The sequence below is a fragment of the Panthera leo genome, chromosome F2 (assembly GCF_018350215.1).
Source record: "Panthera leo isolate Ple1 chromosome F2, P.leo_Ple1_pat1.1, whole genome shotgun sequence".
NCBI classification, from domain to species: Eukaryota; Metazoa; Chordata; class Mammalia; order Carnivora; family Felidae; genus Panthera; species Panthera leo.
The window spans coordinates 71863986-71878084 of NC_056695.1; the positions used below are offsets into that span (position 1 = coordinate 71863986).

The 14099-nt window shown below is 45.9% G+C and overlaps 1 protein-coding gene across 5 annotated transcripts in view; it reads right to left on the reverse strand.

The window, feature by feature from the left end:
• ASAP1 (ArfGAP with SH3 domain, ankyrin repeat and PH domain 1) overlaps nucleotides 1–14099 on the reverse strand; it is a 311003-nt gene that overhangs the window by 61827 nt on the left and 235077 nt on the right. For all 5 annotated transcript variants that reach the window (XM_042923771.1, XM_042923770.1, XM_042923769.1 and 2 more), the window contains 2 exons: nucleotides 11881–11981; nucleotides 6388–6457 (listed from right to left, as the gene is read on the reverse strand). In XM_042923771.1, the coding sequence (XP_042779705.1) occupies nucleotides 6388–6457; nucleotides 11881–11981 (171 nt within the window). The remainder of the gene's footprint in view (nucleotides 1–6387; nucleotides 6458–11880; nucleotides 11982–14099) is intronic.

Consider the following 14099-nt stretch of genomic DNA (forward strand, 5'->3'; position numbering starts at 1 on the left):
AAAATTCCAGTAAATCAGTTTCCAATGGAGGTGGTAACACATTAGGGAAGAGCAGTAATAGCAATAATAATAACTGACTTTTTTTGAGCACTAATTCTGCCCCACAACCTGTTCCAGTTTAATCTTTACACCCACCTATGAATTAGGGACTGTTAATAGCCCCATTTCATTTAGACGGGGGAAGCCTCATAGGGATTCAGTGTCCCCTGGAATTCGAACCCAGGCAGAGTAGCTCCAGGATCCAATGCTGTGACCCACCTCAGCTCCCCGAGATGGTGACAGTAACCGCTAAGTTTATGAAACGTCCAGTGTGGTCCACGTGCCACAAAGCTTTAAATGCATCTGCTCCTTGAATTCTGTCAACACCGGAAGACGCGTACCGTTATTACCCTATTTCACAGATGAGGAGTAAAGTTAGGTGCAGTAACAAAAGCCACACGTGGTAAGTTGCTGGAAGGGTATTTCAGTGCAGGGTGCCTCAGAAGGTTGCGCTCCTGATCCCCACCTCTTTTAACATTTATTTTTGAGAGACAGAGAGGCACAGCATGAGCAGGGGAGGCGGAGAGAGAGAGATACAGATCTGAAGCAGGCTCCAGGCTCTGAGCTGTTTGTTAGCACAGAGCCCAACGCGAGGCTCAAACTCATGAACTGTGAGACCATGACCTGAGCTGAAGTCAGATGCTCAACCGACTGAGCCATCCAGGTGCCGCCCCCCCCCACCCCTTTTAAAAAGTTCAGCCTACCGAGCACCTTCTCAAGAGGCTCAGCCTGGTCCAGTCCCACTGGTTTCTCAGGCTCTTTGAGTAAAATGCCAAACCTTCTTAGTGAACATCTGTGTGATAGTTTATGAAAATACTTTTAGTGTTGGCTGATTGAGAAAAAGTGACGATAAACTTAGTGACTTGTTAGGGTGTTAATCGTTAAGAGCATCTGCAGGCATTTGAAAAATTGAGATTTAAAAGAAATCAGTTTTCAGATCCAAATTCACAGATGCTTTGTCGTATCTTTAATATCAAGACTCCCCATTTCCTCCTTCCAGGAAACCCGGACTTGTCTACTCTAAGGCCCTATGATGATTCGACGAGGGGTTTCTTTCTCCAAAGAACTATTACTGAAGCCACTTTCAAAGGCCTAACAACAAGCTGGCATCTGAGAAAAGGCCGATTCATATAGTAGGAAGAGCAGAGGCTTCAGGGTTTGAAAACTGGTCCAGCTGTTTACAAATGGCTAATTCTAGGCATGGGATTTAATCTTCCAGAGTCTTTGTTTCTTCTTCTATAAACTGCGGTTTCACCCAAAAGTATTCAGTGAACACTACCTGTATGTCAGGCAGTGTGCTGGGTACCGGGAGATCAAAGGTAAGACATAGTTTCCACCTCCTAAGAACTTTCCAGACCAAAGAAAAGTGAAGATGGTGGCATGTATGTTGTATAGCTAGCCTGGCATGCTCTAAGTGATCAATAAACGGCAATCACCTTTCTTGTTTCAACCCAGGATCTGAGCTGTATGTGACACTGAGGTTAATAAATCCACCAAGTAAGGACTTTGGAGAAGTCAAACTTCTTACACTTTTGCAATTAATGTTTTAGGATTATTACAATAAAGTCATACTCCAACTATAATTCTTACATATTCTTTGATAGCTTTTTAAATTATATACTAAAATGCTTAAAGTAAAAAGGATAAGAAAACAACTCAAAGATATAGAAGTTTATGTATAATAGTTTTGTGGCTGGATATAAAGTCCTTTATCCTTAAGCTTTGAGGCTGACTGAAATGTTTGTGATAGATTTCTTAGAATTGGTATTTTGAAATACCACAAGCATTTTATACTTTGCTCAAAACATACTAGATGGCCCATAAATGGAAGCCACTATCCATACATATTACTGTAATAACAAATTCAGAGATTCTCAGTGAATCTGATTCCCATAGTGATGTACTACTTTGAGTAGTAAATAAAAAAAAAGTATGTCTTTGAACAGATACAAGAAAAGCAACGAATTTGCAGATGAGCTCCTGTAGGGCTGGCTGCCCCCTTTGCAGGCACCCCCAAAAATGCATTTCTTCCTTAATAGTAAGCTAGGGAGATGACTGGCCCCCAGAACAGATCATTCTCGAATGGTCAATCCAACAGTCCATGGCTCATCAATCTAAGTGCATACGCGACCCTCTGCTGGGTCACGTGGGTAAGTGACACCGACTGGGGGCCTTCAAGCAGTGAAATTCCCACGTGCTCAGAGGTCCCAAACAAAGCCTCCACGTTTTCTAACAAAGGTTGTTCTGTCCACTTTTCCAAAGATGACTCAATCCCACATGTTTCCCCAAGGAAACTGCTGGCCTTCGTTTTCAACTGGATTGTAAGTCATCAGCAGTGTTTGCAAAGTCAGGAGAAGTGGCCTTTCTGTAGGAGCAGGGATGGGACTACAAGTGATGTAACTGGCGGCAAAAACGTGTCGCCCAAAGCCAGTGAAAAGCAGGCAAGAGAGTAACACCAATCGGTGGGAGGGAATCTGAAGTGAGGTGGAGGAACCCACTCCCCCGCCGCCCCCCCCCCCCCCCCGGCTGCTCTGGGCGCAGGAGAGGTGGACCCACAGTTTCCAATGCTCGCAGCAGGAGAGCCTGCCTGCCGACAGACAGAATTGCCAGGACACCCGGCGAGGTGATGCTGACAGGAACGATTCCTGCTAACTGAATGCCCCCACGGAGCACATTATCACATTTAATCTTCACTATCATTTCCTCAAGGTCACACAGTAAAGGACTCAGATCTGACAGATGCCACAGTGCTTTCTCACGGCCACTACACAATGTAGCTGATGTGATATTTGCTGTTGATTAGAGCCTTAAGAAAGCACTGACACAGTTGGCTTGGCCACAGCTACGTGTTTGGCAGGAACAAGAAAGGGAGGGTGGAAGAGAAGTGATTTTTATTTTTAGCAAACTGTCCGAGGTCACAGGACCACCAGTGAGCAGTGCCACGGACTCACTCCATCCACTGCTCGGTTTCCTCACACTGCGCTGCCTCCCCCGGCAGGCTCTTAAGAAAGCCCAGTAGGTGGGACACGATCAGGTCATAATATCACTTGTGAAAAGGCTTTCTGAGGCCGTCACATAGCCAGATGAATCCGAGGGAGGAGGAGGGGAAAGCGAGGGTACACGTAGCACATCCCTCACTAAAAACTCCTGATTCCCGTAAGGTCAAGTGGTCAGAGACTTTCACTGTAGTGCAGTTAACCCGAAGGATATTCTTCTGGTTTTTGTTTCTGCTCACAAACTAGATCCATCTCAGAGTCTCACCACTCGGACCCACCTCAGCTCATAAAATCAGACAATAATCAGCCACAACCCGGCTCGGGAAAGCGGAGGGAAGAGCAGGCACAATCCCACCCGGGCAACTGCTGCCCTCAGCCTCCAACCCTAGGGCACAGAGCTGCACTCAAACACCTCCCCGGTCATAAGGTTCTAGCTGCTGTCACAGCTGCTGCAGGTGGTAAGGTCTGAAAAGACCACCCTGGATACCTTCGGAACTCGCCCAGAGACAGGTCAACCCTGTGGCTCCCCAAGAGTCAGGATACTGGCCCAGGAGACGCCAAACCTTATCACAAAAGTGAAGGGCCGTCCGTGTTGACTGCCCTTATGAATGAATCGCTTCTCAGGATTCGTGCCATGCTTCGGGCCATCAAAGAATTCCAGCCTGCACGAACAGGCAACGTGCTTCTCCCACACACAGACTCCCAGGCACTCCTGGTTCAGGGCTGACTATGTCCGTGATGGCCCAACCTGGGATCCCATGCTGGGGAGGAAGTGGGGTTGCAGGTGAGGGGAATTCACATTTTGAGGGGTGTGGGAATGTGTACGAGCAGAGTTCCAACCTATACCAGATCCCGGCTGTGCCATGTGTGAGCTATGTGACGTGTAAGTGAACTTTTCTGAGCCCCAGCTCCCCCATCTGAATAGTGAAGGTGACATCATCCGTAACTTAGGTTGTGAGGGTTAAATGTTACAACGCGTTAAGGTGCTGGTGAATGCCCAGCAAATGGTGAACATTCGAAAATATTAGCCGCCATGATGGTGATGGTGGTGGTGACAGAAATGCTTTTGAAAAGTCAGATGGTGGCGATCTTTGCTTTCACAGAGAGAAACATAGGCCTAGAACGGAGACTGTTTCGTTGTCTATCAAACAGGAGCAACAGAAGCTACATAAAATAGGTTCTGGTAATGTGCTCAGAACAACGAATGCACAAGCCACAGAGAATACTCAATAAATGTCATCTATTCCCGTCAGTGTTTCTGATCTTGGATCATTCTTCTGACACACAGCCCCCCAAGTATTTTAATCACCAACATAATGAGCAGAGTGGGCCCCTGTGTGGCCAGCAAACACCATTAAGCACTCACAGAGGCTTCAAGACTGAAATCCCAGCATTCGTCAGGTGTGACACAGGCTGATTTCTTAGCCCCTTAATGACAGCATCTATCTGGTGGGTTGTGGCAACAATCACATATGGTGACACAGGGGAAGCACCTTCTACAACTTGGCTCATGGTAAGTGCTTACTTACTTAGTGGTAACTAACATTCTCGTGACCATCAGAACTGTTTCATAAAGCAACTGCGTGGGATTAAATATGAACAGGTCAAAGTTATCTCATCTGGGGCCTACTCCAGCACCTGGAGTGGAGTAGAAGCTTCATGAAACGTTACCAAAGAAACGAATTGTTAGACAGCTTTAGCGATAACTAACTGATCTAAGTCCACCTGTAGGATTTCCCGTATCAGGTGGATGGCTTGTCACAGCTGGCATGATAGGTCAAAAATCTCAGTTGGACTGAGGGAAGCTGAGGGCCTCTGAAGAATCACCCTGCAAGGGTTCTGCAAGGGACAAAGGACAGAGATGATAGAATTGCTCAAGTTCCACAAAGGCCAATAACCGTTAAGATAGACGTATGGAATCTTCCAGCAGGAAGGGTTTGGCCACAGGTTTGTAGTGACTACCTTGTGTGTACCGAGGTCTGAGGAGGGGGTGGGGCTGAAGAAAGATGACTAGGACCTGGTAAGTGCCTTGGGGAAGTAAAGAGTCTAGTAGGATGATGGGCTTCTGCAGGAAGAGAGGCAGAGTGGAAGGGGCATCATTCCCAACTGTGCCCGCTACTAGCCAAGTCACTGGGCGTCTCTGTACTTTAGTTTCTTCATCTGCAAAAACGAAGGGCAGGTTACCACATGGGTTGTAGAAGGGATTGAGTGAAATAAATTTTATGAAGTGTCTGGCAGGAAGAAATGCTTATTAAGCGGTACTTCTTGCTCATCAGAGGACAATCTAATCTCAACTGTGAATAACGAAAACTTGCCAATGTAACAAATGCCTCATCCCTCATTTTTACCATCCTGTTACCAATTAACGGCTTATCATAAACTCGAAGGCCTCATTGGCACAGGATACTGAAATTTACCCGAGCTTCTCTCCAAGCTGGGATTGCTGGGTGCGACTGCGCGTGCCTTCGTAAAGACTCTTGGTCTACTGTGCGGTTTCCAGTTCCACTTGACACATCTGCCACTATAACCTTTGCATCTTTAAGGGTAAGAAGCCATTTCTTGCTAGTTTTAAAAGGGCCAAACAGTAATTACTTATTTTACGGTGCGTGTCCTGACTAGCGCTAAGACTGAACCTTTTTTGACAGTGTATTAATTCTGCCAGTACAAGACTTTCAGTTGAAAATGGGTGATACCAAACAAAAGTTCCAGCTAGAATGTAAGTATCAACTGTAAGTATGCAATATATATGCATATGTAACTGCCAACAATCTGGAGAGAAAACAGAATAGAAGCGTTAATAGCTTAGTTACTTTCTACTTGCCACTGAATTGCCTTTATTCCTAAAGAAAGGAGAGCCACAGCAAGGCAATCTTATGATTTCAGTTTTATTTATATACATTTTAGCCCTTTACCATAATGGGGGCTTTCTGAGTGATTTAAATAGTAACAAGAAAAAGACTGAACATATTGTATGCATGTTATTTCATTTCCTAATTATTATTTCATGCAAAGAACACCCTCTGTCATCTTTATAATTCAGAAAACTTTAGGTTTTTTAGAACCACCAGTAAGATTTCCCCAAAGATAAGATTATGAAATGAAAGAATATTGTGGGAAACGGCATGGGATGTTCTAGAGGGGCAGGAGAACGAGGCAGGCCACCACAGGACAAGACGAGACCCATTCCTGCGGTAAAGGAGCATCCCACGCTGTCTGACCCTAATCCACACATTACGCATAGCGGGTGGGGGTGGGTGGATTTCAGTGCTGGGTCCATCATGTTTTTGCTTCCTAGTCCACATGGCCGAAAGGCCTCGCAGGTGCAACACGGTAAATCACCAGGTGCACTTACCGTGGCGTGTGAGATGGTCAGGATCCCATTCTTGACTGCACACTTCCTCCTCTGCCACACTTTCCGGAGCCTGAAGAGCAAGTCAGACACAACCCGATAAGGTAGCTGGTTCACTCTGTGACATGCAATTATGTCGTGTTATGTATGACGATCGTTAAAAATCGTAACAACAAAACCACCCCAAACCAAAACCCACGAAACCCAGAAAACATTATTACCCCTTTTATTATCCCAGGTGGAAGGTAATTCAGACTAGGAGGCATATATAAGGACGCTCATTATAGCACTTTTAAAAAATTTTTTCCAATGTTTATTTGTTTTTGAGAGAGAGAGACAGAGAGAGAGACAGAGAGAGAGAGAGAGCGCGAGCATGAGCATGGAGGGGCAGAGAACCTGAAGCAGGCTCCAGGCTCTGAGCTGTCAGCACAGCTGGGGCTTGAACTCATGAACCATGAGATCATGACCTGAGTTGAAGTCGGACATTCAACCGGCTGAGCCACCCAGGTGTCCCTACAGGACTGTTTTCGATGGCAAAGTGTGAAATAACAGAAATCTAACAGAAGAATGAATAAATGCATTATAGGTATTTTCATATTATAGAGTATTATGCAGGAGTTTAAGAGGACCAAGTAACTATGTCTGTGCTGACATACATTTCTAAAGCATACTATTGATTGAAAAAACCCAGCTGTTTTAAAGTAATGCAGGTATCATCTAGTAATGTTAACATTTTTTAAAAATATCACATATAAAATAGGACCCTAAGTTTTCTCAGGGTACATAAATACATGTACAAACATACAGAAGAGGGCCTAGAAAGAGGCACATGATACTGACAGAAGTATTCCTGTCTGGGAAGGAGGCCCAGAACTGTACTAGGGGTTGTGCTAAAGAGTTTTTAACTGTATCTGTGAATCTTCCACAAGAAGGCTGTTTTAATCTATTGCTTCTGTAATTAAAATGAAATCTAAAGAAACTAAGAGAAGTAACTGAAGACATCTGCCAGGTAAGGAGGAGCGGGGGCGGGGCCACCTCAGGATCTAGAGAAAGGAACTCAGGGTCATGGATGAACATTTTTGGTAACTTGTACGCCTCTCCTTTGGGAAGGCGGACACCTCTCCTCAGAAAAAGCCAAACAGAACTCATTCCATGTTGGAAGTTTTTGTTTTCGGTGATGCTCCAGGTATCGGTGAGGCTCTGGGTGGCGATGTGCACATGTGCGGGCAGGTACGGACGCACTAGTGAAAAGCAGTCCCATGAGGAAACGGAAACCTACAGGGAACCGGGATTCTCCGGGGAAGACGAGGCTTCTCTGGCCTTCGGTTGTCATGGAAACAGACAACATCAGAGGAGGGAACTGTAGCTTCTCCTGGCATTTAAAATAATATCATCATGTGTTTCCTTTTCCTTCTTACATGAGGCCTCTTAAGAAACCTGCCACAATATGAATTTAAAACCAACTCCGAAGACAGATAATGTTGTCTTGTTGTGTGTGTAACTACTAGAGAGGCATGGTTTAGTCTGAAGCATGCTTCACAGAGGGAAATCATCTGACACCATCTGACCACAAGTAAATTGAACACACTGTGCTCAGAGTGCCAGTATCTTCAGGGGGTAAATGCAGAACTCCTGATTGAGAAACTGCCCTCAGATTATGGCTACGTCACCGACTAGGGGAAGGGCCAATGAGAGGTGACATCTGTCACACGGTCATACCTGCATTCGGTTAAGGTAGTCAGTGCTGTCACTAGTCTGGCATCCCAACCTGACCCTCGTAAAAGCCTGCTGAGTCAGGCGACGTATTCCCTGGACTCACGAAGCCCAAACAGGCATCATCCTTCTTTACCAAAACGTTTTAAAATATCAACCAACCAACCTAACAAATAGTCAACTGTGAAGAAACTGTCCTGCCTCGGTTTACTCATTTTATTTAGTAAAATCTTTATTCATTAGTTTTTCTTAATGTATATTAAGGAAATACAAAACCAAACACAAAATTGATTTTTTTTGCGTTAATAATAAAGCCAGGGAAAGTGACATAAAAGCATTCATCTTTCTGGCTAAAAGAAATTGACCAGGCGGTGCTCCAGGTCACCAAAGGGGGGCAAAATCAAGTCAATCCCTTGTCCATCTCTGTGAATACTGTGAGAGCTTTTATTCCTGAGATTTCTATGGAATGGCCTCTATGCCCATGCTTTCCCCTTCCTGTATGGAAAGCTTTAAGGATGCTTGTCTGCGAAGCTCCTGAATGGACATACCATGGACTTTTACCATCTTTCCAGACAGCACCATACAGAATACCAGTTACACCATGCCCAAACCTCAGAATTCCAGAAAAGGAATTTTCTATTAGAAGGTGGTCTAGTATCACTAAACTAGCTCCAATTCTGAGGCTCAATTACTTGGGCTCTAATGTCAGCACCATCATCCACCAGCCATGGGACTCCACTCACGTTACTGTCCTCTCGGGGACTTACCTTAATCTGTGTCATGAATATGATAATGCCCATCCTGTAGGACTATTCTGACAAAATATACGTAGAACAGCTATTCCTTTGCCTCTCAACAAATGCCTTTGGATCATAAAGTTTTAAAATTACTTTAAAAAAAATTAAAGTGTTTTTTAAATTGTATAACAATCTTGTAAGTAACAAGGAGTGTTCCAGAACTGGAGTCAGAAGTTACTAAAGCAAATGATCCTTTGGAGAAAATCACATGACCCATCAGTAGTCACTGTTAGCAAGTGAGTCTGCCTTCATGTACAAGCACTACAGTTCTTTCCTCTTCCACAGACAGCACTGACAGGCCACTCTGGGTTACCATTATTTACCCCTGCACCCTGTGCAATTATGGGAAGCTGGCCCACCTCTTGTGTACTGTTTACCTTCTGGCACCTAGCTGACTGCCTGAGGCACCAGAGTGCTTAATAAATGTGTGTGAAATGAGTGCATGAAGGAAGAACAGACCAGAAGAATAGAGGAGCCAGGTGTGTGAGTGGATGACAGCTGATACCCTGTGTATCCCAAGGGCGATCAACAGCGGCGATGCCCCCTCTGAAAGATGAAGGGGTATATACCCCAGCATTAACTCAGACAACCCATGTTAGAAGTTGGCTCCTGTACTTACTGGCTGTAGGATCTCAGTCAAATTACTTCACCTCTCTGAAGGAGCTGCCTTACTTACAGGTGTCAAATGAGGTGAATGACAGGCACCTGGTCGTGTCCGACAGGCACACAGCACACGCTCACGTGGGGATGCTTCCCCTGAACATTTCAGGGTTTGAACCAAATGATACCTACGCAAAGACTCTGTTGACCTTTCTCAACCGGTAGAAATTAACCATCTCACTTAGAAACAGGCAATCCTCATGTCAAGAAAACCCTCGTGCCTTTAGGCAAGTAGTGTTAAAACTACAGGATTAATTCATTTATGTCCACTAGATACCATGGCGTTGGGGCTACAATGTGATCACTGTGTCTGTTAAGAAGAGCCCAGCTTAAAACTGTGATTTGAGTAACTAGTGTGTCTTTTCTTCTTTTAAATTTTGCAAGATTTAATAGTCAACATTCACTGACTTTCTACAAAGGGCCAGGTGTTGCGCTACGTGCTGGGATGTTTTTCTTTCTTTACAGCCGTATCCGCAAATCCTGGTGGCCCTACCCCCACCATCCAGACTTTGACCCCTTCTTCCCCCTCTGTGGCTGTTCCCTTGATTCCCATCATCTCTGACCTGGCCTCCTGCTTCCGCTCTTAGATCCTACACAGCCGTGCTCAGCCCGGCAGCCAGAGAGCCTTTCAAACAAGTCAGAGTTTGGCATTCCTCTGCTTAAAAGCCTCCAAATGACTCCCATTTTCACTCAGTGGCTTCCACAGCCCTCCTGGCTTGGTGTCCTGCCCCCTCTAACCTTGTCTGCTGTGACCCCCAGCTCCTCTGTCCTTGCTATGCCGAACTCCTGTGTGTATCACAATAGGAAGCACGCTTCCTTCCCCCAGATCTCTGCAGAGATGATCCCCTCACTTCCTTCAAGTCTTTGCTCAAGCATCTCTTCACGAAGTCTTCCCTGACCACCCTGTATGACTGTAAGGCCACCCCTACACACATCCAGGCCCTGCCTTGCTTTATCTTTCTCCATAGCACTTGTTACCATCTGACCTTCCATATGCTTCCTTCTTTATCGTCTGTCTCCCAACTTAGAATGTAGGCTCTAGGAGGCTAAAGACTTTGTTACCTTTTTTAATGTCTATTTTTGAAACAGAGAGAGAGAGAGAGAGAGAGAGAGAGTGTGTGTGTGTGTGTGTGTGTGTGTGTGTGTGTGTGAGAGAGAGAGAGCAGGGTAGGGGCAGGGAGAGAAGTGGGCTCTGTGTTGACAGCAGAGAGCCCAATGCGGGGCTCAAACTTGAACTGTGAGATCATGACCTGAGCCGAAGTCAGATGCCTTACCGCCCAGGTGCCCCCTTTCTTACTTTTCTTGTTCAATGTTATATTCCCAAACGTCTCTAACAGTGTTTGACATATATATACTAGAACTCCCAAAAGACATTCATTGGATGCCTGAGTAGAACAATAAGCAAAAGCGACAGTGATCAGAAATTTAGGATTATAATTTACAGAAGGAATGGTTGAAGTTTCAACAAACAAATAAAAAAATGTGATTGTCTTAGATAAAAATCAAGGAGTGCATATCCACAAGCAATCAGAAAAGAAGAACCTTTCTTTCAAAAAGAAAAGCAGTTAGTATAAGTGAATAATTACGGTTCTACTTATGTACTTATTGTGAAGAAGAATCGCCACTCAAGCGATGGAAAGGAGGCCAGCGTGGCCGGGCGTGGGGAGAGAATGGCACCAGACTGGGCTGGAGACAAAGGCAGAGGTGAGACCCTCCATGCATTTCAAGCATGGAAGTGACTTGATGTGCTTTTTTAAAGGCTACTCTTAAGTGCTGTGCAGAGACGCAGTGGAGAAGAGGGAGGGGCCACAGGCCGGTTAGCCAGGGACTAAAATAGCTCAGGAGACAGTAGTGGCTCCTCCAAGGGCAGGGCAGCAGAGATGGCAAGAAACGCATGAGGTCTTGATACGAGCAGAAGAGCTCGTAGTTATAGTTATACTGGCTGTGACGTAAGGGAAGGAGAGGGGTCAGGGGTGACTCTCAGGGTTGGGGTTCGGGCGGCCAGGTGGGCACTCCAGGAGAGAAAAGGGCGATGGATAAAAGCAGAGAGGTGGGCGAGCATGAAGTCCGCAAGCCACTCGGTCCCTGCCTTCCTAAAATGGCGATGTCACGAGGCACAGGTGACACTTAGGGACCACGGGACAATGAATGCTTCTTCTAAAGACAGTAGGCTCTATCAGCTGAGGAAGACGGGTGGGCTAAAGGTCTAGAGCGAGTGCATTAGGAGAGTCTGAAGTGTGCTTTCCTAGTTGGGGGGCGGGAAAGAGTTCCTGGGTTACTAGCACCCAGGAAGGGTGCCGGGGCCTCTAGGAGGGCTTCCACATACCCGTCGCTTTTCTTCAGCAGGTAGCCCTTCTTCTCGCTGCCATATTCCTTGTTGCCCTGGAGCTGATGCATGCTGTACCCTCCTTGCCGGCTCTGGGAATCCTAGAAAGGAGAAGCCACAGATCAGACCAGTGCCGGGCACACTTCTCAGATCCTTGACTCTATTCTGCCACTGGGCCTCTGTGCCCTGGTCAGGGGCGAAGAGAATTCCAGAATTCCAGAACTTTAAAGAGCTGTCAGGTCCTTGCCTTCATTTCAGAGGAAACCGGGCAGGGAAACAATCAGCAGGGTCACAGGCAAGTCTAAGGCAGAGCCGGAGGCTGGGTCCAGGACTCCTATTTCTAGTTCAGAACCCTGCTCTGTTTCCAACACACGGAGGGGCAGACCGTCCTGTGACTAGACCAGTTTACACGGGCAGCAAAGGCCAGCACAGGAAGGCAGGGAAAACTGAGGTGGCTCACACAGTGCATGCAACCTGAATGAGTTCTTCCCTTGTGTACACCTTTTCTCTTTCACGTATTCTGCTGAAATGCCCACCCTAAAAAGGACCTTCTCAGCCAGGTATCGGGAACTGTTAGAAATTCTGGTTTTGTAACTAACAAGGGTTCTGTAAAATAAGCTGTCAAGCATGCTTTTAACTAAAAAAGAGGATTCTCTGGCCACGGAAAGTGGATGATGTGGAAAGAGGGGGACCAGGACCAGCAGAACAAGACAGAGGCAAACCAGCTTGACCTAATATCAGGACTCTGCTGTTACTTCCCCCTCGTTTCTAAAGACTGCATGACCAGACACAGCCATTCCACTCTGAAAATGGAAGAAATAAACCAACAACCTTGAGCTGCAGAATGAGCACATGGGGTTTAGACACAGAAGTAGGACAATACATTCTCACGGAAAGTGTTGACTTACTCGCCTAGACTTCGATCAGGAAGGGCAAAGGCAACAGAGAAAAAAGGCAGAACAGTTGAAAACATAGTTAATTTCATTGATAGTCATCGCTCATGATTTAAGCACTTTTCATCACATATAGAGACAACACCATCGTAAAGACAATTAACACCAGAACACATACCACCTTCAGAATCATGATAAACTTCAGGTGGTGGGACAATAAAACGTCCTATATTTGTCCTATATTTGTTTTACTTCAGGTTATTTGAGTCAGACGGAAAAAACCTGCATGAAAGGACACATCTCACCAAGATAAAATGGCCGACAAACTTCAAAGTGTGCATATGGGGAACCAACACCTCAGTGAATCCCAAATTACTTTAGAAAACCTAAAAAGAACCAAAAATTGTAGGAGGATTCTCTTTTAGTTTTCCAAGCAAAGAGAACATAATAAAACCCCCCAGTTCAGAAGTAACGCTTGAAGAACTATCTGTGTATGAGGTACCATGAGGTACCATCAGGATGGCCTCTCTGGCATCTGGGATCCTTTGGACCAAACAGTACGTGCTCTGTGGATGCAAATTAGTAACAGCTGAGGAACATCTCTAGGGCGGTGCACCTCTGTGAGGCTACTCCACATGGGGTGAGCTCCGTGTTCAAAAGCATGTCCTGAATACCTAAACAGGAAGGCACTGAGGACACGGAGTGGGGCACGACCCCTGTCCCTGAGGTGGGTGTTCATACACTAACCACATGCTGTACCGCTCCCTCCTGAAGCTAACTGGGTGCTGAATGCATGCTTTACTGGGCAAACAGACTCACCCTGAAGAGGTTACAAACTCGCGTCATTTTCTTAATGTGAGTCATTGCTTGGTCTTTCAGGGGCCAGACTCCCTCTGGCTGAAAGATCTTAATGGGACAATTTCAATCACCTACAGGAGGGCTGGAGAGTGGACCGGGGTCTAGGACCCTCTTCTGAAATCCTTCTATATGTTTACTTTTAATCAGGGCCCACAGCCTTGCACTCATAGTAACTTGGCTCCCGGGTCCTCTCTGACAGGTGCTTTCAGGCTTTCTGGACGGATGATGGGACTACGGGGCTGTACTATAGATCAGACGGGCCACGAGTGCGGCCTTCCTCCACCAGCACCTCCACAACGGCCTCCAACAGCAGTGACACGGTTTCTTGAAGGAGGCTGCAATGTGTCCATAATAAAAAGAACAATCAGGATGGGAAATTAGATGGGGTGGTGGAGAATGCAGGCATGGGTGAAAACAAGAGCAGGCTGATAAATGAAATCCTAGGATCTTTCTGCTTCTACCCAATGA